This window comes from Myotis myotis, unplaced genomic scaffold, assembly GCF_014108235.1.
Source record: "Myotis myotis isolate mMyoMyo1 unplaced genomic scaffold, mMyoMyo1.p scaffold_m19_p_4, whole genome shotgun sequence".
Taxonomy (NCBI): Eukaryota; Metazoa; Chordata; class Mammalia; order Chiroptera; family Vespertilionidae; genus Myotis; species Myotis myotis.
In genome coordinates this window covers 30,219,718-30,247,085 of record NW_023416346.1, presented here as the reverse complement: position 1 = coordinate 30,247,085, position 27,368 = coordinate 30,219,718, and the positions used below count along the sequence as shown (strand labels likewise).

General features: G+C 42.5%; 1 protein-coding gene across 3 annotated transcripts in view; it reads right to left on the bottom strand.

The window, feature by feature from the left end:
- The window catches only part of HS6ST2 (heparan sulfate 6-O-sulfotransferase 2), a 332,677-nt gene that overhangs the window by 46,004 nt on the left and 259,305 nt on the right, over window positions 1-27,368 (bottom strand). Inside the window, exon 4 of one of the 3 annotated variants that reach the window (XM_036305376.1) lies at window positions 7,053-7,139. The exons of the other annotated variants lie outside the window; for them this stretch is intronic. Within the exon in view, the coding sequence (XP_036161269.1) occupies window positions 7,053-7,139 (87 nt within the window). The remainder of the gene's footprint in view (window positions 1-7,052; window positions 7,140-27,368) is intronic. 3 annotated transcript variants of the gene reach the window in all.

The following is a 27,368-nucleotide window of genomic DNA, read 5'->3' as shown; positions in this document are numbered from 1 at the left end:
CAGGGGTCGCCTAAGACCATCCCTCATGTCAGATATTTACATTACGATTCATAACAGTAGCAACATCACAGTTATGAAGTAGCAACGAAAACAATTTTATGGTTGGGTCACAACATGAGGAACTGTATTTAAAGGGCCAGAAGGTTGAGAACCACTGCTATAGAGCCATGACCAGCATAGACAGTCAGATATTTGGAGGGCATTTATTATGTTCGTAAGTATACTCTATATCCTAACTATCACTGAGATGCATGTGAACCCCCTAGGAAACGTTTCCATGGCTGCACTCTTTACTTCTTAATCTTCCACTAATTTCCTGTCTTAGCCAATCTCTGGGCATTACTGATGTAGTGCCAGTGGTAATGGGGCTTCTGTTTCCCCATTTCTGGAGTTGGCAAAGCAGATAACCAGGCAAGCTGTGCCAACCAGAGTTCTCATTTGGTCAGGTCATACTGTCCTCAGTTGCAATATGTTGACAGCTGAAGCAAGCATAATCACTAGTTGATATTTATTAAGCACTTGCCATGTGCCAGGTGCTAGGAGGGACTTACTTGGATTATGACATTTATCTTCATAATAGCCCAATGAGGTATGTACAAATTTAATCAGCGGTAGAGCCAGGATTCAAATCCAGGTCTATCTGGCTCCAAAGCTGATGTCATTTCAAATACACACAACGCTGCATGATTAATTTATTTAAAGAGGTCTTTGAACAGCCATATATTACAGCTGATTAGCAGGAGGTTAAACTTCAAAATATTCCAAGCCTATGTGTTATTTACCTTTGTTAGTAAAATTAATTTTCAAATGTCATAGGCCACGTTCCTGCCTTCTTAACAAATATAATTTCTGGGATAGATCTAATTTTTTGCCGTGACCAAAGTTCTCTCATGACCCTGGATAGGGAATATTGAAGAAAAAGGCAATTAGGCTATAAATGAACTGATTCTCAGGCACAATATACTGAAAGCTGTGTTTAGGAATACATTCTTTAATTTTATATATATATATGTGTTTGTTTTTTTTCCAGAGAGGGAGGGAGAGGGTGAGGGAGAGGGAGATAGAAACACCAATGATGAGAGAGAATCATTGACAGACTGCCTCCTGCATGCCCCACACTGGGGATCGAACTCACAACCCAGGCATGTGCCTTGACCGGGAATCGAACCATGACCTCCTGGTTCATAGGTGGACGCTCAACCACTGAGCCATGCCAGCTGGGCTAGAAATACATTCTGACATCAGTTTATAATTTTGTCATTTGTCTTTTTCTATAAGGAAGCAATTGCAGGAGGGAACAAAGGGGGGAGTGAAAAAAAAGGAGGAAGGCATGGAGATGGACAGATATCAGCTTAATGCTTTGGTTTGTCACAAGCCTCTGTGATATTAGACTTAATCTAATAGGTAAAATAAGGTACTATTGACATCATCATCACATAAAATTACAGTAGTTATTTGAAAAGTTCAATACTTACTTAGCCATTGATTACTATGTTCATACAACATACATTTTGAAGTGAAAGCACACACACACACACACACACACACATATACACACAGTTTCATACACAGAGGCAAAACTAGGTATTTCAGTGGTAGTCACAGCCTGCGGTCTTAGAAGTAATACAACGCTCTCAATGAGAGGAAACGACATAATCATGAGATCATAGTATGCAGGACTTGACTCTAGTGATGTACATATAAGCAGCTGAATCTGAACATAAAACTGTACCACTCTGAGTTCATACAGAAGAAACAAGACCTCACCTCATCTTTACTAAAGCCGTAAAGTTTTTTGTTTTTTTTTTTGGCTCCTGCCAACCAAAACCAAAAGAGTGTTGGTGTGTTTATTTATGAAGTTATATGCTCCTGACTACTTTCATCTAGAGCAGTGGTTCTCAACCTTCTGGCCCTTTAAATACAGTTCCTCATGTTGTGATCCAACCATAAAATTATTTTCGTTGCTACTTCATAAGTGTAATGTTGCTACTGTTGTGAATCATAATGTAAACATCTGATATGCAGGATGGTCTTAGGCGATCCCTGTGAAAGGGTCGTTCGACTGCCAAAGGGGTCGCGACCCACACGTTGAGAACCGCTGATCTAGAGGCTGCTGAATAGATAAACAGGTCTGTTTGTTATGAGACAATTTTAGCAGAGCCAAGTTAGAGTGAGTCTTCCTGTGGCATCTGCCTCCAAGGTAGGCTCTGGGTAGATCTGTGAAGTGAGCATGGTTTGAGTTGGTTATCTTATATTTCCCTTTGGTATTGCTTTTTCTCCATTTCAGCATCTTTCTCTCTTTCTAGCCTGATTCATTTAGCCAGCATTTATGGTATTTAGTTCAACATTTATGGTATCATTTACAAGGCACTTTGCTTGGGTGGTCTGTCTAGACCTGTAATATTCGTGGCATTCACTAGTATTTGAAAACTGAACTAGGTCTTTGTCATTCCATAGCCTGAGTCTATGTGAAAAATATTTCAGGCTGAGAGGAGTGACTGATTTACATCAGCAGCAGCAACTGCCTGCAATCTAATGTTTAAATTGATGCCTGTGAATCAGTTTACACACACACACACACACACACACACACACACACACACACACACACACACCACCTCAACCTTGGTTGGCTGATTTGAGGGAGGCTAGTTGTAGTGATCCACAAGTTCTCTTTATTGTTTCCTGAATGAAGTGGTGTGTTAAAGGCTTAAGATCACTCAACAAAAATGTTGAGAAAACGTGACTGTCCAAACACAACTAAAATGATGGTATTTTAGAGAAAAGTAAAGCATCTAAAAAGTGCATACTATTTCCTTTTGTCATTATTACTGATGCATTTTTTTAAAGTATAATGATTCGAATTTCTCCCCCAAAGTCTCCATTTTCACAGTGGCTAACAGAACCACCCACACAGGTATCATGGTATATGGAGGGAAGTGCACTCAGCCAGACATCCTGAGACAAGGCTCCAAGCCTCCTTTGGCACGGTTAGTTGAAGTACCTTGCTATCTGGGAGAAGAACGGTGGCATACATTGTAGAAAGAGCATGGGACAAGTATGAGAATATCGGAATTCTAGGCAGACCTCTGTGACTAACTAGATATGTGACTGTGGGAAGTGACCGACCCTTCTTAAGTCTTCATATCCTTCCTTATCTTTCAGCAAGAGAGTTGGTCTCATGTAAAGTATATTTTGATACAAAATGAAATTTTGTAATGGCTCTTGTGGCTACCACGTATGCTCAGCCTTCACAGGTTAAGTGCTTGCTGGGAACAACCCAGTGGAGCAGCCAGTGGATTGTCTGTAGCCTGATATGTTGGGCAGAATAAGAGAATCACATTACCAAAGAGAACCAAATGTGAGGTTAAATGCGGTGACCTGGCCTGGTTGGCCATAGGTCAACCTTGGCAAAACCTATGCTTCCTGTTCTCAGTGGTATGGCTCTGCACTGATTGGTGTTTGCTTGTTTGTTTTTCTTTTCTTTTTTTTTCTGTTCTGTAAATTTGGTTCACTGTTGGCAGAGAAGAAATTGGGTGTACGTCCCTCAAAGTCATTTCCAGGGTAGTCTGGCTCTGCCACTCAGACACATCCCCTTCCATCTGTTCCTCCCCAAAATAGAGAGTTGACTATCCAGTTTCTGGTCCAGGTAATGAAACAGCAAGCAGAACTGACGTTAACTTTCAAGCTGTAGGTTTCTTAAGCTACTCAGCATGCTACACTGCATGTCAGTTGCCCCAAATAGACTGAAGTCAGAAAAAAAGGCATAATTGCCCATTCAGTTTTAACTTTGACCTAATCCACAACTCCAACTTGTTCTTACCAACATCTGAGGATTCTGCCCACCTTAGTGACTAATTTGCATTTACCACTTCTGACCTAGACTTGCTACCTGGTAAGTGGAGATAATTAGAGGGTTTAGGGGTCATTTCTCAGAAGCCTTCATTGATTGTCTCACATGAGGTCTTCCCCACCTCAACCCTGGCATTGGCTCTAACATAGCACCTCATGATTGCTTCATTGTAAACACCTCATCACCATCCTCTGTCTCTCCTCTAATAAGGCTGTGAGCTCCTTAAAAGCACTTATTGTATCTTGTTTTTCTCTATTTTTGTCCCAGGGTCTAGCACAAAGGCACAAAATAAAAGCTCAATATTGTATAGATATTATTATTATAAATATTAATGTTAAAATAGGGTTTTCCCCAAATTTTTCATTTGGAGACCCCATGTATGCACACAATATCCTCTCTAAGTTCCAATTTCCTCATACGTACAATAGAAATAATAATGGTGCCTATTTCATGAGCTTTTGGTGAGTTGGGATTTATGAGACAAAATGTATCAAGAGGTTGACCCACAGCATTCCCTCAACACATATTAGATATTATTTTTAGCCATGATGTATATTTGAGGCACCTTGACTTTTGCATTATTTTTCTTTGAAAAACAGGAGACCCAATTTCTTTTCAGAGAAGAAAAGAACACTCTATCTCCCAGCTTTTATCTTGCCTCAGAATAACATAAACTCTTAAAGTCTGCTCCATATCCCACTGTCATTAAGTCAAATAACACAAGAAAACCCAGCTGAGCAGCAACCTCAATGCTGACTAGTGTGAAAATACACCACGGGAATATGTCCTGGGGTATAGAAATCTACCTGTCTCCATCCATCACCACCTTGCACTCCCAAACTAACAAACAAAAAATATATAGGAAATAACCACTCTGAACTATAAAAGACGTGCATACCCACTGCTAGACACTGTTCTAGAAAGTGTGAATAATGCCCCTCCCAATAGTTTCCCCATATTCATGGATGATCAGTACTGCTCCTGTTGACAAAAATATCATTGGAAGGAGAAAATGTGCAGAGACAGAATTTTTTAACCTCTGAAAACTGATGGGAGATAAGTAAAAAAAAAAAAAGGATAGCTTGCATACATACCCATGAAGAGGATATTGGATATTGGAAAACTTTTTATTTTACATCAATAGTCAAGAACAATTGCCGAAACCGGTTTGGCTCAGTGGATAGAGCGTCGGCCTGCGGACTGAAAGGTCCCAGGTTCGATTCCGGTCAAGGGCATGTACCTGGGTTGCGGGCATATCCCCAGTAGGAGATGTGCAGGAGGCAGCTGATCGATGTTTCTCTCTCATCGATGTTTCTAACTCTCTATCTCTCTCCCTTCCTCTCTGTAAAAAATCAATAAAATATATATTTTTTAAAAAAGAACAATAATGAAGAATTAAAAGGAACTAACAATCTGAGAGTTATATACATGGCAAATAAGATACATTTAGCTCTAAATGTGTGAAGAGGGAGACCCTCACCCTGGCATAAGCTTAGGATATGTCCAAATGCAGCAAGTGCAATATAAGATTGTGTTTATCTACTTAAGAATGCATTTATGCTGGCCTCCCACTGTTACCAACCTGGATATGGCATTAGGTATGCATTCTCTATGTCATCTTAACTCAAATGCTACCAACTGTTTCTTTTGTGGCTCACACTGAGATTCTGCACTCAAAAAGTATGAGGCTAGGTTCCTGCAAAGCCAAAAGAAACAAAACAATGCCCTTTTCAAAATGCAACAGCCATCATAATTATACATCAGGGTCTAATAAATAGGAGATTGCATCCTGCCTTGTCAGTGTGGCGTTTGTGTACAAGGTACCTGGACAGGGCCTGTCATTTCTGCAAGCATGGGGTTGTTAAAACTGATTCTCCAATGCTGTCTCTATTAACTGAGAGTGCACGCTGACGATGCATTGGGACTAATGCGAAACGTTCAGCTGATTGGGAATGTGTACACCATAATTTAGACAGCATTTTGATTGTGGTGCTCAGTGATAAATAACTGAAATGACTTCTAACTGATCTCAAAGATGTAGTCTTTTGTCTTTACCACTGCTTTTTATATTCTCCAGGATATCCCACATTCAACTTCATATGCAAACCTGAAACGGTACTCAGGAAGAGAAAAAGAGGGGGAGGGGGGGGAAAGGCAACCAATATATCTTTCATTTTGGGAATTGAATATAAGATCACATTAAAAGTGCAGCATTTATGGTCCAAGGCTGAATATATAAAAAATATGACCATTACAAATTCACCTTCTGTTGCAAAGCCATGCTCTTGTAGTGACATATCTTATTGCTAGATTAGGGCTTTTAGCATGATGAAGGCATCTTTCATCTTCTCCTAGATGTGGCCTGGGTGCTTGTTCTGAGCTGTATTTCTGCCTGTCACAATGTCCCAATGTCCCACACCCTAGAGAGAGACAGCTTACAGAGAACCCGAGTCATTCACCAAAGGACTATGGCCACTTTGAGAGGGAAGTGCCTAATTGGAGATATTACATCTGCAGGGGATCACACCATTCCAGATTGCAGTGCTCTGCTAAATCCAAAGAGAGAGAGACATCAGCCAATGTTGTTTTCTGGAATTAGCCCAAAGCAGTAAATCCAACATCGCAAATATTCAGCCAATACAAGTTTTGGTGATACCAAAAAGACAGTTTCAGGTAGAACATGGTACATGCTAGTTACAAGAATATATATACTATGTAAATCAGTGATATGGTTACAATGTACATGCACATGTATTTAAACCAGGACATTTATGGAATGGCTTTCAGATTCTTTTAAATCAACCCTCTATCTTCATGTATTGATCAAAGACAAATTTTCATAGATTTTGCAAATCATAAAATGATTGATAAGTGCTGTTTTCCTTAATTTTTAAACTCATAGTCCAAATCTTGCATTGCTATAAGTCCTTGCCCTTTGTAGTCAACCCTCAAAGCTATCTTTCCAAAGCCATCTCTTAACTTTCCCCTCTCTCTCCTTCTCTTTCTTTAATCCTTCCCACACCCAATATTCCTTACCCTTGCCTCACTCATTTAAATTTCCCAGTGACTAGCCCAGTGAGAGGCACACAGGAGTCATTCCGCAAATCTCTTTTGAATGAATAGGAATGAATGACAAAATGAGGACAGCACACAGCTTTGTGATAGCTATGTTAGTTGCACAAGGGCATTTTTCACTTACTTCCCACTCTTAGATGTGTTCCGCGCCTTTTTAGATGATGGAGAGTTGGCATCTGGATTAGTGTTTGGAGAACCCCGTCTATCCTTACTATACCCACAGAAAGAATAGAAAATATATACAACAATGAACACAGAGACACAAAGCAATTAGTCATTTCAATTAAAGACTCTCAAGACCTCTCTCTTTCTCTCTTGCCTTTTTTTTTTCTTAATCTCTCTCTTTCTTCTCAAAATAAAGCATGATCTTATTGAATTATGTCATCCAAAGGTAAAGAGAATGGGAACCATTGTTCAAGTTCAAAGAAAGCTCTCATTTTGGCATTGAAAGCTTGAGCTAGTGGATTCCATTAATGATGGCACCACAGCCCAGGCTCCAAGGGAGGCTCTAGCAATATTAGTCTTAAACATGAAATCCTTTCTTTTCAGTCTGGATCCTCTGTATTACAAGTTCAGTTCTGAAGCTGCTGACTTTTAGTGAAGTATATGGATGCCAATTGACTTCTAAAAGTCTTTGGGAGATAATATCAGATGAATTAATAATTTTCATTCATAATGTTAACACAGGAAGGCCATGAATTCAGTTATTCTTTTAGGAGAAGCATCACCTGCTTCATGAGTAATTAAATTTAAATCTCCACCTTCAATAATTCCACAGCTTATGTCAAACCCTGGAAACAATTACAAAATAAATCACTAGGATGGTCTGCTTAATCTCATCTAGTTAATAAATGCAGACAAATTAATCACTTGAAAGTAAACAAAAAGGGATAATTGAGTGGAGTCTTCTTGATTACTTTATTCTATTTCCTTTATCAAACTATTTTTACCATTATCTTCAATTCAGCTGCTCTGCCTTGAAATTATTGCTTTATTTTATCTTCAGATTTCCATGGAAACCAATTCAAAGCCTTTCTCGCCACTTGATGATGTGTGGAATTATTTATCATGATTTCATTGGAAAGATGTCTTTTGTTAGTAAGGTCTACGTCAGCATAACCTTTTATGAAAAGTGTAGAGGAAAAGAAAAATGCACATATTAGCTTTCAGTGAGTATAACAGAACCATCCAAGGGCATAGAATATTGTCTCAGAGAATGCTAAAGAGCTTACCAGATGTTTATGACTCTTTTAAGTACCTCAGAACTAGGTTCTTGCAAGTAGCTGTCTTTATATGTGGGGTGGGACTCACAAAAGATATTTTGCCATGCACCACTCAGCTTTAAGTGTACATGGATGTGATTGGAACAAGAGATGATCATGGGTTCCTGGTGATTGCAAAGGCAATACAGATGTGTGTGGGTACAGACAAGAGCTAATCAGGCAGGTAGCAAGAGCCCCAGCAGGTAGGATTCAGTGTGCAGGAGGTCCCAAAAGCAGTGCTTTGAAGTAGGAGACAGCAAGGTGAGCTTCGATACTTGTGCTGGGGTGGGTGACTCTCGAGAAAGTGGACATACCTTCTATCACAAAGGAGGCGTGAGAAGTCCACTGAGACAAAATGCCGGGATTCTGCACTTCCCTGAGAAAAATGTGGCTACATTCTGAGTGGAGATTACAGAACTCACACTGTGCTGTCCCTGCCCATCCATTATGACTTCCAGGCAAAGAACTCTTTAACTGTACCTGGCACCATCCCAGCTCTCCTGCTCCTTCAGAACCAAGCTCAGAAACTAAGGAATAACATTGAATAAGTGGATAAAAGACTTGTAACTCAGAAGAATTCAAAACCATATCTTTCAGAAGGTCAATGCAGTCTAATGCAAAGGACACACTATGCTATATGTTCCAAATGTGAGCAAGTTTCAGTTTCCTCATTTCCATGCCCTGGCCACTGGCCACTGAGCCTTCCTCCTTCTAGCCCCTCAATAGAACTTGAGGTGGTGGGAAACTTTACTGGAAGCATTCTAAAACAAGGGGTTTGGTCTTTTGATTTTGCCCGCTACTAACTTCAGAGTAGGTGGTCATCTAGGACTCCCCAGAGTCACTAAGTTCAGGCATCCACATTCTTTTGAATTAAAGAACTCTCATTCCCACTGCTAAATTCCTATGTCTGGGCCTTGGGCACAAGGGTCCTTTATAATCTGCATGACAATTGATCCTGTTTAAGCTCAATGCAGGGCACAACAGGACACTAGGGAAAGCTGTCAGCTGTCAGTGGCAGCCTTACTATTGTTAACTGCTGCTCTGGAGGGGGGGGGGGGTAGTCCTTCAAAGATCCAAATAAGGACCCCAATGACCTACTGGCAAATCCTGCAAGTGCTGATCTGAAGGGAATGAAGACGAAAACTCAGAAAAATCACACACGGAAGGTATGGCACCAAGAGTGGGGGTGAACAAAATCAAATAACTCAAAATGTTTCTACTGTGCAAATAGCAGATCCATTCACAGGGGCAAAATGTATGTGAAACTGAGGGAGGGGCCAAGCAGAACTTGTAACAGGTTTGGAGTTGAACTTTGTAGACAACATACCTGTTATATAGAAAAGTTTGAGGAAAAAAGAATCATCATTCCAGGCTGCCTAAGTAAGTATGGACAAGATGCCATAATTCTGATAGCATGAGAAAGAAGGACCTTCAGTTTTCCAGAAGTGCCCCATGAAGAGTAGAAGATAACCCTGCAGCTGCAGACTCTCTGGGAGCCTTAGAAAAACAATGGTCGAGGACCCAAACATTAATGTGCTACCAAGGACCCTGGCCACTAAAACACCCGGCAATCCCAGGGACTTCTAAGCCTTGCCTGCTTTTAGGGTATATGGGTAGTAATTTGGAGTATATGAGATGGGTAAGTGGGGGCTGCCTTGAATTAGAGCTAGTTTTCACCCATCTGAAACAGACCTACCCCAGCTGTCATCACTTTGTCTGTCTCTAGAGCACTTGTCAGCCCTCTTTACTTTCATCTCCTCTTTGGGTTGTGATCTGAAAGGCTGTGGCCTGAAATCCCCAAGGGCATGGCTCCAGGCTTCTTCCATTGCTCCTGAATAGCTATCCTCTTCTAAGGTTAAGATTCTTTCCTCCCTCCCTCACAACTCTGCCTCATCAAAGGCCTAGGAAAACAATTCCAGGTGAGTCCTCTTAGGAAAAGTTAATGAGTACCAGCACTCCTGTTTGCCTGGCTCAGCTGTCTGCTGCCATCTATGAGGTGAGCTCTTTTCCACAGGCCCAACAAACACCAGAAAATTGGGGAGAAATCTGTAGTATTCTGCACATTGTATTCAGGTGGGAAATCTGTGACTAACCTAACACTTCAGCAGTTTCAAAGTGTTTCTGATTGAATAATTTGATGCTAAAATGGTATTCAGTGTGCTTAACCCAAAATGGCAATCACATCCACTCCAATCTAGATTTTTCTCTTACGTCAGAGAGGTACTTAAGGGAGAAGAACCTAGTGATTTCAAACACACACCACTCACTTTCTTGATGGGGGGCATACAGAAACTTCTGCATTTCCTGTAGTACTTCGTAAGCTCTTTTTGGAATTAATTTATCTCAAACCCATGAAAAAATAGTTGTGTTGATTTAACTATAATAGTACTGACATTTAAAAAATTAATTTTCAGGTTCCTAGGAAGTTGAAATTGTATTTCAGAAGAGAGAGTTGGCCTATAAGACTTATTGTCTACAAATCTTTTATTTGGCACTTAGCATGTGGTGCTTATAGCATTGTTTATATTTATCTTTCTTGCCAAATAGCTCGTATGAGGGTGTGCCGGGAGCCGGTCCATCCTTGCTGTTTCAAGGGACCTGGCATATATGGCATGCTGTTCTTGATATGTTTGCTCACCTTCTTGGCACTATGTGTTTTGACCAAGGTCTCCTCTCTGAGAAGGGTTGTTTCCCCAGGTAGGGATTTTCTGTCATTCCTTCTTCGCCAACTCCATCCACACCTTTGGGGACCCCTGGACCTGCTGGGGTTGGACCCCGGCAAGGGTGCCCAAAATATTTGAACAGATAAACAAAAAAGCTGCATTTGGGTTCAGTGGAAAAGGAATGCTATGACTGATTATCAATGTCTGGCACTGTGTGAGAGAAGGAAGTGATGACACACGTCACCTATTTTCCACCCCTGAAGAAGAATGGTCTGGGAGGACTGGATTCTAGTTACTGATGATTGATCAACATGTGGATCACAAAGACAGGGAGCTTAGAAAGGATTCTCAAGCAAGCTTTCTTGGATAGTTGGCTAGTGTCTCTGAATAACAACAATCTTGTATAGCTCTTGATGTTTTCCAGTGTGTGTTCTTGTAAGTGATAACTAAGATGAAACCCAAGCTATTGTTAAGGGGTTATTTCAAGTGTCTCTGGGGAAATGGTAGCTTCTCTGTACTCCCTAGAGATAACCCTCGACTCCATAAAGCTGCCAGGATGAGAAAATGCACTTAAAATACAAAAACCCTTCCAGAGATAGAAGCTCATTTAATTTGTTTCCCCAAACAGGTGCTTCTACAACATATCTACCAGTGGTCATCTCTTGAGAGGCTTTTTAAATAATAATTGCCCCCCCCCAAAAAAATCCTGCTTTTCTATGTTCTAACGGGCTCACATTTCGAAGTATGTGAGTAAAGCTCATCTTTATTGCTCAGAAGCAACCTCCTATGATCAAAGCATTTATTCAGGAATCTTGAGTTCTTATGCTGACTGCCAGCAAGGCATACAATTTTTTTTCTGTATTAGCATTCTCATCTATAAAGCTGAGTATATTAAACTGATCAGGTAAACCGTTCACACATAAGCTCAGGATTACTTTGTGATCACAGAGCTCTTGGAAAACGCAGCTGGGACACTTGCATTAACTTGCCCTCTCCCCTTCCATCCATTAACTTTTCACTCTAACAACTCACCACAGAGGTATCAGGGACTGGAGCAATAAGCTTATTGATTATTGTTGCTATTTTTTTCTCTTCACCTCTTGACACATGCTGTTTCTGCCCAGGGAAGGCAAGCACATCCCCAAATGCCTCACTGGGATCAAGAACGAAAATGAATCAGTTCCTAAATTATACTTTTTCTCATGTATGCTGGCTGTTCACTTACATCTTACCAAGAGTTTGGACCCTAGGTTACAGGCTATCAAAGCTCACTGGCATTGTATGTTACAACTATTGTATTCACATCTAGCTCTGGGCTTCTCTATCAGATAGGGGATTGAAGAGCAGAAAATCATAGTTTTGGTATTACATAGTTTGGGGTGATTAAGACATGAAATATGTTGACAGCATGGACCGGAATGGGTGTTATAGAGGTGGAAAGAAGGAAATCATATCAATCTATATATATATAAAAGCCTAAGTGACCATTAAGGCAGAACAACCAGTCGCTATGATACGCACTGACCACCAGGAGGCAGACACAGGAGCTGCTCCCTGGTGGTTAGTACGCTCCCACAGGAGGAGCGCTGCTCAGCCAGAAGCCAGGCTCATGGCTGGCGAGTGCAGCTGCCACGGAAACAGCCTCTCCCAACTCCACAGCAGCACTACCGAGCAGAGGGCAACAGGCATAGCCTCGATTCGGGCTCCTTCCTGGCCACCTGCCACTTGGCACACTGGTACATCCCCCAAGGGGTCTCGGACTGCAAGAGGGATGTCCGACTGCCGACTTAGGCCCAATCCCAGTGCCATTCTCTGTAGAAGGCAGTCGATCTAAACAACTCAGTGACTCAGGGAAGCACAGAGAACTCAGGGTGAGCCTGCCTCCATGCTTGATTCACCAATTGATGGTGTTCGCAGGACAGACCGTGGTGGCCCAGCCTGTGCACATGCAGTAGCTGCTGAAGCTCAACCAGCAGGCTGTGCAGCAGCAGAAGGCCATCCAGCCACAAGCCAGCAGGCAGACATACCCTGAGGGGTCCAGGACTGCAAGAGGGCACAGGCCGGGCTGAGGGACCCCCTCCCCCACCTCACCCCCCATCAGTGCACCGGACCTCTAGTAGGAAATAACTGAACTTCTGAATTGTCTACATGTGGAGGAAGAGAATAAAGCCTAATGAAAGCTGCTGAGAAGGTCTGGAAGCACTATGACTGTGAAAACAGAGGTGCCAATGAAAGAGACAGATTAGCTGGGAGGGGAATCTGGACTATAGAAGATGACAGATTTGGTTTCAAACATATTGAGTTAGGGTGTTGATGGACAGTGTCCAGCAGGCAATTAGAGAGATAGCAGTGCAGCTCAAGAAGAAAGACAGGGTCAGATGTACAGTCATTGCTCCAAAGTGGCAGTCAAAGTAAGATAAACAATGAGGCTTGATGGGACAGCCTCATTGTGAATAATGGAGTAGATATTTCAGGCTTGGGACAGCATATGCCAGAATATGCTTTCTTCCATCCCAGTTTATGAGGATTTACAAAGGCTTATACCCCAGGGGTCCAAGTAAAAGAGCCTGACTCAGTTAAGTCAGTTTGTAGAGTCCAATGGTAAGATTAATGAGGGAAATCACAGGCCTTATCCTTGTGTGGGCCAATAACTTTCTTTATCCCATGCCCATAGCCTACTTCTCCCCATTCTCCTAGTCCAGCTAGACTACTTACAGATGTCAAAGTGAGCTGGGTGCCAAGAGGTGAGGTGGGTGGCAATCATTGTCAACCCATTCCCATGACAAAACACCTCACAATGTGTATTCAATGCTGCTGTCATCATGGTGTAAGGTGGGCAGTCTGGTAGATGAACAAAACTGAGCTTTAAACTTTGGCTTCACTTGTAGCTCACATCTTTTCCGATTTGCTCTCCTTTTCCAAGGACTAAGCATATATCAGGGACTATACCTTTAATGGTACTAAATTCCACTCCTATTTTTCTGCATGATGCCCTTCCCATTTCCTGTTCTCAGTCTTTTCACTGTTCCTCACTAACTGGCACCCTCAGCCACCTTCTCTTAGCATTCGGGGTGGAACAAGAATGTCACCACAGTTGGGGGTAGGGACAGCCTGTCTGGGAGCAAATCAAGGACTTTGCCCTTGGAAAGCCAAAGTATCCTAGGCTTCCTGAGTTGACCTGAGTTCATGAGGGCAGTGGTTAAGGAACTACTGTATGGCCATTACCTTTCCCAAAGTGAGGCAAGCTTTGGCCTTTATTTAGCCCTGGGTCTGCAACCTAGCCACTGAATCAATTAACTTCTCTAGGTTTCAGTTTCCACATCTGCCCATCTTATATCTTAGGACCATAGTGTAGTTTTGAAAATTATAAAATGTTGAACAATGTATTCATGCAAAAATGCTTTACATTGTTTTGGACCTTGGGAACACCATGATAAGTGTGACAAGGTTCCTGCCCTCAAGTGACCCAAAGACTAGTGGAGGAGGTGAGTATGTTAACAGATACACAAGACAATGTAACAAATGGTATAAAGCCAGTGTGAGAAAGTGCTAGAGAAATAAATTGGAGTGGCCACCTATGCTTGGGGAAATCAGGAACAGCAGAAGTAAAGCTGAGTTACTAGTAAAAATTACGAGTATGGCCCTAACCGGTTTGGTTCAGTGGATAGAGCGTCAGCCTGCAGACTGAAAGGTCCCAGGTTCGATTCCGGCCAAGGGCATGTACCTTGGTTGCGGGCACATCTCCATTAGGGAGTGTGCAGGAGGCAGCTGACTGATGTTTATCTCTCATCGATATTTCTAACTCTCTATCCCTCTTTCTTCCTCTCTGTAAAAAATCAATAAAATATATTTTTAAAAAAATTATGAGTATGAGTTCCCATTAAAAAGTCAGAATATAAAATCCAGGTTATGAGTATTTTCACAAAATAGAATGAAATTATTCCCATTCTTAGTTTGAAACACTTTTCTCCTAACAGTGGCTCATATACTTAATCATATGTTGCAACCACCTAGAGAACTTAAAAATGCAGAAGGTGGGCAGAGTTTCTGATTCAACAGGTCTAGGATAGGGCCTGAGTGTTTACACTTCTAACAAGTTCCTAGGGATGTCGATGCTGCTGGACTATGGAGCACACTTTGAGAACTGCTGCCTCAAAAGAAGCATGAGACAGCCATGCTCAGTGGCAACAAAGATAACAATGAGCCCTATCTATCCATAGTCCCTGCTTTCCAGACAATGTAATGAGAATCTGCCTGATAAAGTGCCCTCACTATATTACTCCTGAGTCAGAAAAGAGGAGAACGCAATGGGCTGCCGACAGACATCCTGCTCTAGAGAAGCTCCTCTTTCCTACAAAAGTGGCAATTACTGCAAACACCACAGAGTGGAGCTCAATAGCAGGTGAGAAAAAAATTGGATCTGACAGCATTAATTGAACTTGAAATTCCATTTACTGAAAATGTTCTGGCATAATTAAAAATTCACAACTGGAGCCCAGTTGGTAAACATGGTACATTAGGGAATCCCCAGAGTAGGCCAGAAAAATCTCAGTGAACCTTTTAAGGAAAAGCCAAAGAGGCCACTGCTGTGGCAGGAATTAGAACACAGAGAAACAAGACAAGTCAGACCACTTATATAGAAGTGAGATACTGACATTGCACTGCAGGATGATATGAACCAAGGGCGTTAGGAGTCACGGTGGAGGCAAGGGACTGATCACTTATTCATTTCCTTTTCCCTGGTGAAGTCACTTTCCATTAACTTTCTACTAAATATGTTCTTATGGGATTTTCAAGATTGTCCACTCTGCTGCAATATACATATATATATATATATATATATATATATATATATATATATATATATATCTCCTATCTAATAAAAGAGAAACATAGTAATTAGCCGTACATCCACTACCCTTCCCATTGGCTAATCAGGGCGATATGCAAATTAACTGCCAGCCAAGATGGTGGCCAGCAGCCAGGCATCTTAAAGCGAACATGAGGCTTGCTTGCTTCAGTGACGGAGGACTCCAACATTCCCCACCTGCCGCTGCCAGCCTCTGAGCTTGCAGTTTGAAACATTGTTACAAATATAGAAGCTAAACAAAACCCCAGAAACCTGCTTTCAGCCCACCGGGATCTCAGAGCTGGAGTTGAAACAGTGTTTCGATTACAGAACCCAAAGAAACCAGATACCTGCTTTCAGCAGCTGAGGCCTAAGAGCTGGAGCCAAGCCTCAGAGCTAAAGCTGGCCCAGAATAAAAAAAGAAAAAAGAAAAAAAGGAGCAGTTGGGAGCTTCAGTCACCCGCCAGCCTGAAAACAGCCCTCAGCCCCTCACCCAGACTGGCCAGGCATGCCAGTGGGGACCCCCACCCTGAAGGGTGTGTGACCAGCTGCAAACAGCCATCATCCCCTCACCCAGGCTGGCCAGGCACCCCAGGGGGGACCCCCACCCTGATCCAGGACACCCTTCAGGGCAAACCAGCCGGCCCCCACCCGTGCACCAGGCGTCTATCCTATATAGTAAAAGGGTAATATGCCTCCCAGCACCGGGATCAGTGGAGCCGCGAGGCCTCCCGGCACTGGGATCAGCGTGACAGGGGGCAGCGCCCAAACTCCCTAATCACCCTGCGGCTCTGTGTGAGACAGGGGGCGGAGCCACAACCTCCCTATCCGCCCTGCTCTGTTCGTGACAGGGGAAGACGCCCCAACCCCCTGATCAGCCCTGCTCTGTGCCTGATAGGGGGGAGCTCCCCAACCCCCTGATCGCCCTGCGGCTCTGTGTGTGACAGGGTGCAGCGCCTCAACCCCCTGATCGGCCCTGCTCTGTGTGTGACGGGGTAGAGCCATAACCTCCCCATCGGCCCTGCCCTAAGTGTCACAGTGGCGGCGCCCCAACCCCCTGATCGGCTCTGCTCTGTGGGTGATAGAGGGTGGCGCCCCAACCGCCCCCCATGGGCCCTGCTCTGTGTGTGACAGGGGGCGGTGCCCCAACTCCCCTATCGGCCCTACTCTGTCAGTGACAGGGGGGAGCTCCCCAACCCCCTGATGGGCCCTGCTCTCTGCATGACAGGGGGGAGCTCCTCAACCCTGATCGACCGTGCTCTGTGCATGACAGGGTACGGAGCTCCAACCCCCCTGATGGGACCTGCTCTGTGTGTGACAGGGGGCAGTGCCCCAACCCCCTGATTGGCCCTGCTCTGTGCGTGACAGGGGGTGGCGCCGGAACCTCCCCATTGACCCTGCCTTGAGTACGACAGGGGGCGGTGCCCCAACCCCCCAATCAGCCCTACCCTGAGCGTGACTGAGGGTGGCATCGCAACCTCCCGATCTGCCCTGCTCTGTGCATGACAGGGGGTGGGGCCTCAACTCCCCAATCAGCCCTGCTCTGAGCCAGACCAGGGGCTGTACCTAGGGATTGGGCCTGCCCTCTGCCACCCGGGAGCAGGCCTAAGCCAGCAGGTTGCTATCTCCTGAGGGGTCCCAGACTGTGAGAGGGCACAGGCCGGGCTGAGGGACCCCCCCTCCCCCCCCGCCCCGAGTGCACAAATTTTTGTGCACCGGGCCTCTAGTATATATATAAAAGCCTAAGCGACCATTTGACCATTAGCTAAGATGTGCACTGACCACCAGGGGGCAAACACTCCAACTGGTAGGTTAGCTGGCAGCTGGGGTCTGGCCGATCAGGACTGGGCAAGACGGGCCAGACACACCCTGGAGACTTCCTGCAGTCCCTCCCTAGCCCCGATCATGCACTAGTGGGGTCCCTCTGCCTGGTCTGCACCCTCTTGCAATCCAGAACCCCTCGGGGGATGTCAGAGAGCCGATTCAGCCTGATCCCCACAGGCCAGGCCGATGTACCCCACTGGTGCACGAATCCATGCACTAGGACTCTAGTATATTATATTCTTTAAGGACAAGGGCAAATTGTGTTCATATCTGCTTACAAAGTTTCCTATAACATCTGTCATAAAGAAGTTTTTCAATAACTGTTGACTGACCACCATCCTGATATATTTGGCTTCTAACATGTTTGAGAAATTGAACTAACACATATTAGGGTAGAGATTTAGTAACACATTCATGTGGCTTTAGTTTTTTGTTCAAATGACTTATGTCAGAAAACACTGTATGCCTAAATAGGTGAACGCCTATTCTGGTACCGTTTCTCAGATCCAGTGCCCACAGGTATGAAACTCAAGTAGGGTAAAACCAGTGGGAGTCAGAAACTTTGGAGAATGGTGTTGCCAAAGTAATTGGAGATAACTTTCAGACTGTAAAATGAGTATAGGCACTGGAATCAGGAAGAGCTGGGGTTATTCTGTCCTTGACAGAGTTGGAGTAACTTTGAGAAGTTGAGTCACTGAGGCAGGTTGGTCCTGCCTAACAAAGGCCTCTGAACTTAACATTGGGGCATCTGGACACAATTCTCTAGCTACATGTTGGTGTCCAAAGCCAGGAGTGTTCAAATATATCCTTGTTGCTGAACTTGGCATCTTAGGTGCTTTTCTAAGGGGGTGAATGAATTGAAAATTTACAAGTCCAGTTAGCTCCTTAGAAATCAAGTATAAGGGCCATGCCAAGAAGGTGTTGAAAATACTTACTGAAGTAGCAGAAATTTTCTCTCAACCATGTTCCAATGGGTCTCTTAACAGCCCTGAGTCTCTACACCAAAGGTTTTTACACTTTTATCTTAAATCTTGAAAATGTTTTCATTTTTAAACTGCTCAAGCTTCACTCATTTAGATATCACACATTTATTTAAATGCATGCTATTTCTAAGTAGGGTCTCCTCTGCAAATGCTATCTGTTCCATGATATGTACATATCACTTCTAAATTTCCTTTTTGAATTAAACCCAATAGTTGGCTTTGCTCTGTTGTCTTAAAATTTGGAAAACTAAGAATTATTTTACAGTGTGTGTTCATAAAAGATTAAATTCTAACAGTTCATGGGAGCAAAACATTTCTTGTTGTATCTCACCCACTAATCACTGTTAAATGCTAGACTTTGGCCCTGATTGGGTGGCTCAGTTGGTTGGAGCGTTGTCCTGTACACCCAAAAAAGTTGCAGGTTCGATCTCGGTAGGGGTGCTTATGGGAGGGAACCGATCAATGTTCCCTCTCACATTGATTTCTCTCTTTCTAAAAAAAAAAACCCACAAAAAACAGGACGCACATCTTTGGCATCTTTGGGTGAGGATTTTAAAAAAAATTATATACCTTGTATAATTTATAACAATATACTTATATTCATGAATATGAGTTTTTAGTAACAGTATAGTCTAACCCAGTGATGGCAAACCTATGACACGCGAACTCATTATTTTGGTTGATTTTTCTTTGTTAAATGGCATTTAAGTATATAAAATAAATATCAAAAATATAAGTCTTTGTTTTACTATGGTTGCAAATATCAAAAAATTTCTATATGTGACACGGCACCAGAGTTAAGTTAGGGTTTTTCAAAATGCTGACACGCCGAGCTCAAAAGGTTCGCCATCACTGGTCTAACCCAAGACTCTTAGCTGAGTCAAAGACTGAGGCTCTCTGTTGAATATACCCCGCCCCATTCAAAGGAAGGAGTTATAGAACTACTGAGCTATACGCGTCCTTAGAGTTAGTAAAGTCTGGAGAGGAGAAGGGATATACACAAGGATGTAACATTAATTTAATAAAAGAACTTGGCAGGCACCTAACAAACAGGGCCAGAGCACCCACAGAGTACAGAGCAAGGAAGGAAGGCGTAGGACCAAAGATAAGGTAACAGGAATAAATTGTGCCTCCATTTGCAAAGTTAGTAATAAAAACAAAAAAAAATGGTGGACAACATATTTCTTTTTTCTTTCTTTTTCTTTTTTTTTTTTTTTTTTTTTTTTTTTTTTTTTTTTTTTTTTTTTTTTTTGGTGAGGGGAGAGTATGCAGAAGGAAATGGCAGGTTCTGTTTGTGGTTATGTTGAGTTTTGTGTGCCTGTAGGATGCCCAAGCAACATGTTTCATTGACAATTGGAAAAATGGATGCACAACTTAGCTGGGTATAGATATCTCAGTTGAGGAATGGTCTCCAGAGACTTAGGATCAACTTTATAAAGTAGAAGAGATTACACAAAGAGAGTGTATAGAATGAGAAGAGAAAAGCCTGGGAAGAAAGTTAAGAAGAATAAGCTAGAGTGGAAAAAGTGGTCTCCTGCAAGCCAAAGGAGACACTGGATCTGGGGGCATGAGTGTTGCAATCGTAAGAGACTCATTTGCTGATTATAAGCCAGTTTTGTGTCTTGGGTTTCTAGCTACTGCATGTTACTTTCCCCATAGTTACTTTCTCATGTTACTTCTGATTAGTTGTAGTCTTTCATCAGCCATGCTGTCCTTTATAATGCCAAGAGTATTTGATAGAAAACAAACCTCTTGATCATATACAACCCGTTCTCATCAATTCCTGGAAAGGATGACCTGAAATATGCTGAAGGAAGCATCTTGCACCAAACAAATCCATAATTATAGGCCTTGGATATATTTTTTCCAGTCTGGCCTCATTTATTTCAACAAAGATAAAACAAGAAACTGTTTTAGTGTCTAAAAAAATGAAGGAACTGTACTAAAGTTTATGCAAATATGGTTGCTATAATCTCCCAAAGAAACCATTGGTCTGCTTTTCATTATTGTTCCTGTTGTTTGCTTCCTCTATTATGTGCAAAATCAGAAACCGGCCTTATTGTTCTTCCCTTGCCTTCAAAACTTCAAGAAAATCTTGGCTTGGGAATAATTAGAATTTTAGTCAGTCATATGACAAGACCCACTTATTTTGAACCCTTGGGAAGGGCTGGGCTTCCTAAGAGTCATGATATTACCTCTGTTACCTCTTTGTAAGATGGGTTCTATGCTTTGAAAAAGACAGCCCTCTGGTTCCCCCTATCAATAAACAATCAATTTCCTACTTAATTAACTTTTTAAAATCCTATACAAAATGGATATCCATGCATTTTTCTCAGTAGCAAACACTGAAATCACAATGCATTATCTCATTGTCTGGGGTATTTCTCGGGTTATGGGAAATGGAGAAATGGAAATATAGAAAACTATAGCCAGTGATAAAAATATGAAAGGCAGAAATGAAGCTTACTACTGCAAAAGTCTAAATGAAGTAAAGAACTAAATCCTTGTGGAAAATGTCCATATTGCTGGCCGGGAGTAGAACCTACTATGGAAAGAGCCTTCCCTATTCCTTCCCTCAACCTTTGTGAGAAAATGACTGTCTTGACTCTGTTATGAAAGGATGCCATGAATATTCAACCATTTCCAGATTCCTCTCAGTGGGGGACATATGAGTGAGGACACCCCAGTGATGAATTGTAAAGAATTATTCTATGTGATATAGGCACATAACTTAAGCTGTAAAGGGGTAGAACCTTCATTGGGGCTCAAGAATGTCAGCTAATCATCAAGACCTTGGCCATGACCAGTTCTTCAGATTGCCCTGAAAGAAGAACTGAAGATTCTAATAAGGGAAAACCAGAATTGAGAGGAGAGGCACCCAGAAAGCTTCCTAAAAGGTATACAAACAATCTTTGTTGCTTAGGAGCATAAGAAATGTGCTTTTAAAAGCTGTTCAATGTTTCTCCTGGGACACTTAAAATTATAAATTTTGTGGCCTGGTCTATTGTATGCTAATTATGGTTTTCCTTCTTTTTTGAGCATGGTTTACTAAAGTCACTTTTGATATTCTCAGCTTGTCTAAGACTTATGGGAAAAGCAGTTCAGCATTAAGTTGCAGAAACTCAAAAGGAGATGAAACCCCAGAAGGAAAGTGTGACCCTGTTACTCTAAACAAGTTTTGTTGTTGTTTCTTTCTTTGAATTTCCCTGAGGAGTTCTTGCTCTAGTCATCCCTTGTAGGCCTGGGTGGGAGTTTTCTTTAAATTAAGGGCACATGTCGTTTACTTCCTACTTGCCCTATTGTCAAACTTCAGTCATATCTTGTCAAGGTACATTGTCCAACTGCCCATGGTTTCAGAGAAAGGTTATCCATAGTCAATGCAAGACCATAAACTGCAGCAAGCTGCAGGCCTGGGGCCTGACCCCTCCAGTTTGTTTCTGGGCACAGTACAGAGGTTTTGTTTCCTGAATATCTGCTCTGGAATAGACTTTCCCTTTCAAAAAATTAGCAGATAGAGCAATTAATTCTGTCAGGTGATGGCTACAAACTGAAAGTCCAATAAAACACTAACTAAAACAATCCTAGAATCAGTAATTGCCACAACTCAGCCAATCCCCATGCTAGAAGTTTCTGATTTAAGTGGAAATTTCCTTATTGGTAATTTTATCCAACTGGCTCCAGAGATAATAAAAAACCAGGGAGGTTCATGCTACTCTATGCCCCCTGTCACTTTTTCTAATACTTAGAAATACAAAAATTACAATTAAAGTTTTATATAGGTAAAAGCATCAAATCTAGTGGGAAATGAGGGCTACAACTAACAGAAACGCAGTTCATCCCAAGGAGCTCGAGGTACAGAGCCAACATCATGGGCTAGTGTGAAGGCAGGTTGGTGTTAAACCATCACAACTAGGCCACATAATTTTTATTTTTATTTTTTGTAATTTATAACCCACCACTATCCCACATTCAAGGTAGTTGATCCTAAAATCCATCTATAACATAATCCTGGATAAAAATTCAGATCAATGAAAATATTTTTAAAAGGGAGATCCATTATCAAAATCTTGGACTACATGATAAGTGAAATTGAGTGCTAGAGCTAGCTCTGAATTTCCTAGCAGCCAAGGCCATAAGGGAAACATACTGGGTAATAGCATTCTGAACTTGCGATAAAAAGGAAGGGTATCATTCTGTCAGGGAGTCAAAATTATTCCTGGTACCAAGCCTAAGCAAAGATTTTTTTGGGGGGGAAATACAAAGCATTTTCCATGGGGCCGTGTCTTATACAGACTTTTTAAAAGGTCAAGTAGAGTGGAGTATAATTTCCACACTTGTCAAATTCACCCAGGTTTATTTACCAGTAGCAGCTAAGGAAACCGTATTAGAGTAGGCAGATAAGCTCAATGGGTGCAGCCTTCCTGGTGATCTAACTTGACATTGGGGAGCATGGGCCTTGGACCAATGGCTCCACAAACCACCTGCTCCTTGGACAGCAGCAAGGAATGTTCCCATTGAGTCATCTTGTGTCAATGGGCTTGGGGGTTTCCTTCCCCAGCACAGCTCATCTGCCTGGATCCTGTCACTACATTAGCACTTATATCTATCAACATCCTTTTGGGAGCTAGTGATGTGGCCAAAAACTGCAGGAAGAATTTCTCCCTATTTTCCTTGGACCTCTTTCTAATTCTTTGTTCAGGACTCTTGGGACATAGAACTCTTGTCAAACTCTACCCCCTGTTCTCTTATCATAATCTGCTCCTTGTATTGACAATTCTTCTTCTATGCTTCTTATCAATTCCTCAGGGCAGGGCAGTGGCTCATCTGAACTGCAAATCTAATTATTTGGTACTCTTTGCAGGTTTAGAGGCCTTTTTGTTTCTTCCTTGCCCATAGGTTTCCAAGGAACAGAGTAAAGAAATAGATATCTTTCCCCAAAGGCATATTCACTTGTAATCAAAGAGGACACAAAAAAGGCACTGGAGCAAACAAAAGGCTCCCTCTTTCTAGACCTCAACAAATTAAAATCCACATTAATTAATTCTTTGGCCCTTTAATTATTTCTGGATTAAATATACTGGGGTGATTTTTCATTCCAGCCCAGGTTGCTGCAGGCTCAATAATTCAATGAGGGAATTCTGACATAATGTATTTAGCCCTGCTTGTCTATGGAGTCAAAAGGAGTAAGTCGTTAGCAAGTAAGAGGAATTAATTAGACTTTTGTAAATTGACACTCATGAAAGATGCTAGTTTCATCCAGATTTTTAGACGAACCAGGCTCAGAGTTACGTGGCAAATGGAATGCCAATGTAGGTGAAACAAATGTTTAGCAAGCATACCATGGCTTGCTGATCCCCTTGAAGTTGTTACCTAAAGAGACTGTATACATATTCCAAGGATGCTGCTAGCATTCACAGCATTTCTAGAGCTCTTCCCTGGAATCTTCTTCACAGACATTTATGAAACACGTGATAAGTATCATTCATGTCTGTGTAGTCACACTCACTTTTGGTCCCAACCATGGGACCCAGGTGGGTCATCCAATTAGTACATCAAAGCTACCTTCTAATGACATCTGACTGATTCCAAAAACCTAATCCACCCTCAAAGGACAAAGATGTCTCTCTATTGAGCAGAGTCAAGAGAACATGCTACAGCTATTTAATGTAGTAACCAGTGCAGTGACATGGAAAGTCTGACTATGTTGAAGAAATCAGCACCCATTTCCATATATTATTTATGCTATGCTTGTTAAAAATAAATCCATTCCATTCTTTTATTCACTATAGTACTTTGATATAATTCTAATTAGAAATGAATCCTTATATTTATAGTCCTAGATAACTTTTTGTGAGCTTTCTTAGTGGGTAAAGGTGAAAGAACCAATACCAAGCTGAAATGCTCCCCCTCTTAAAGCTCCTCCCAACATGTGATTGTTCACTGACTTCTCTAATGGAAATAGTTCTGCTGATGCGTGAGGAAACAGATCCATATGTCAGTGCCTTCAAAGGTCCATTAAACATAATGTTATTTAAAAGCACGTTAACTATCCTAACCAGTGTAAAACAACAACCAGGGAGGTACAGAAGTTTGAAAACTAATGTAGAGTTTTAGGATGCCAAATGAGAATGTAAATCAAACTCTCACTAATTAAAACTTCGACCTTTTGATTACTCCTGGATTAAGTTCACTGTGGTGATTTCTCATCCCTGCCTGGGCTGACACAAGCCCAGTAATTCACTCTGGCATTCTGACTTCACTTGCGTGGCTCTGCTTGGCTGTAGAGTAAGCTGAAGTATCTCATTGGGGATTGCAAGGTATTAATTAGACTTTTGTAAATAGCAACTGTGAATGATGCTAGCTCCTGATTTCATCCAGACTGTTGAGAGGAGTGCCACATGGAGAGTTAGAGAACTGGAATTCTTGTTTTAAGTCAACACACCAGTCCCTTGATTGGTTGGCATGCCTTTGTTCACACAAGTGAAAAACGGGGGGTAAAAACAAGGCAATCTCATCACTTCAAAGAATAATGATGGTAATAAATGGTAAATGGAAGATTATAATAATTTAATTATTTTATAATTAATATGTGAGGATGATTCTGATTTTATACTCATTATGGTAGTATAAGCCAATCTGCACAAGTTCACAGCTCTAAGCTACTATTGTTTCAACAACAACCCACTTACCACCTGCTATGGACAAAGTTCTAGTGATATAAGAATGTCTTGCCCTGACCAGTTTGGCTCAGTGGACAGAGTGTCAGCCTGCAGACTGAAAGGTCCCAGGTACGATTCCGGTCAAGGGCATGTACCTTGGTTGCGGGCACGTCCCCAGTGGGGAGTGTGCAGGAGGCAGCTGAATCGATGTTTCTCTCTCATCAATGTTTCTAACTCTCTATCCCTTTCCTTCTCCCTTCCTCTCTATAAAAAAATCAATAAATATATTTTTAAAAAAGAAAAAAAGAATGTATTTTTATGCTCTATTGACTCTAAAAGATATTACGGATTTATACTATTACATTCTATGACACTCAAATGAGCCCTCTTCCTTGCCACTTAAAGTCAGTCATGGTACATTTAGGAAATACATACATATATATATATACACACATATCCCTAATATGCAAATAGACCAGTCGCTATGACATGCACTGACCACCAGCGGGCATGCACAGAACATGGTGGGCGTCGGCAGCAGGCGGCAGAGTGTGGAACATGGCGGGCATAGGCCATGGCGGGATGGTGGAGCAGGTGAGCAGAGGCACCAGACCAAAGCGGGGTGCCAGTTGCTGTCATCAGGGTGAGCCTCTGGTGGTTACTGAAAATTATTTGCTCCCTCATACCACGGTCCTGCCTGGCGCTCACACCTGCTGCCGGCGCTCACACCTGCTGCCGGCGCTGGCCCTACTCACACCGGCTGCCAGCGCCAGAGCCACCGCTCACACCCACTGCCAGTGCTGGTCCTAATCACTTGGCAGCATCAGTGGGTGTGAGCTGCGGCTGTTGCCCCAATCAACCCTGAGGGCTTCTCTATTTCCTCCTGCTCTTGAGGGGCGATTGGGGCAGCAGCCACCGCTCACACCCACTGCTAGCGTCAGCCCCAATCACTCCGTGCCATCAGTGGGTGTGAGTGGGGCCAGCGCCCTCACCGCGTGGGAGCAGTGGTGGCAGGAGTAGGGCTGATGGTAGACAGGGGACCGGGCTGCGGTGGGAGGGGCCGGGCGGGAGCACAGAGGATGGGCCGAGACCTGCCCCTGTGCCCACAGCAGCCTCGTGGCCCACAGTACCTTTCAGGGTGCACAAATTCATGCACTGGGCCCCCAGTCAAGGAATAATTTGCTCACAATGGTCTGGCTTTATGCATCCCAATACACCACTAGAATTTCTCTGTTGTGCCCACTGCATTTCAGCGTTTTCCATTCTCTGCCAATCTTGGGGCATTTTTGCCCTGATGCCTAGATAATCTCTATTCAATTGTCATCTCTCCTCGTGGGTCATCTGGAATAGGAGTTGATGACAGTCTCCTGGGGAACCCAACAGTAGGGGAGGGGAGGAGGGTTTGGATGGACCCTCTGGCTTATTACTTTTTCTTGGGAAGAAGCAGGGTGATGAAAAAGGAGAGCCAGAGAGCCAGGGCTGTGTAAGTTCTACTATGTTTGTTAACGCAAGCTTCTTTATCTTATAGTATTACCTGGCTCAATAAAAGCCCTTGCTGAATAAACCTTTGAACCTAGAGGCAATATAAACATTCCAGACCCATGAAGGACACTCTTCTGTTGGGCAAGGGGGAAATCAATGGAGTGTGATGGCTGAGGGATCAATACTTCTCTGAATGAATTTCATCGTAAGTGACACTCCTTTGGGATAAGGAAGGGCTGACTGGAAATCATTCAAGGTTATCAACTGAACAACAATATCTAGAATGTTCAGGTCAATCAGTTGGAATTTAAACCAATGGTCATACAAGAAACCACAATGAAAGCTGCATTGTTTGTAACCTGCCCACACAGAAGACACTAGTCCACATTTCTGATAATCCTCACAACAATCTTCAGTCTAGTAAGCAGACCCAACAGCAGATGGCTGTGTTTTTATTTCAAAGAATCCTGCTGAAAGACAAATTCAAGCTTGTTCTGATGACTTTAGCCAAGCTTAAAAGCCAGGGAGTGAGGGTGGGGGAAACCTTTTTCTTAGACTTCACAAGAGCCAAAAGCAAAAGAGCTATAGAAATCCATAGGAAACGGTAAGATCTCCAAAATAAAACATAATTGGAAATGAAAGTTCATAATTGTATGAAGCTATTGATTTGAAATATAAGAAACTAATGGATAAATTACAAAGTAGAGTACTCATTAAT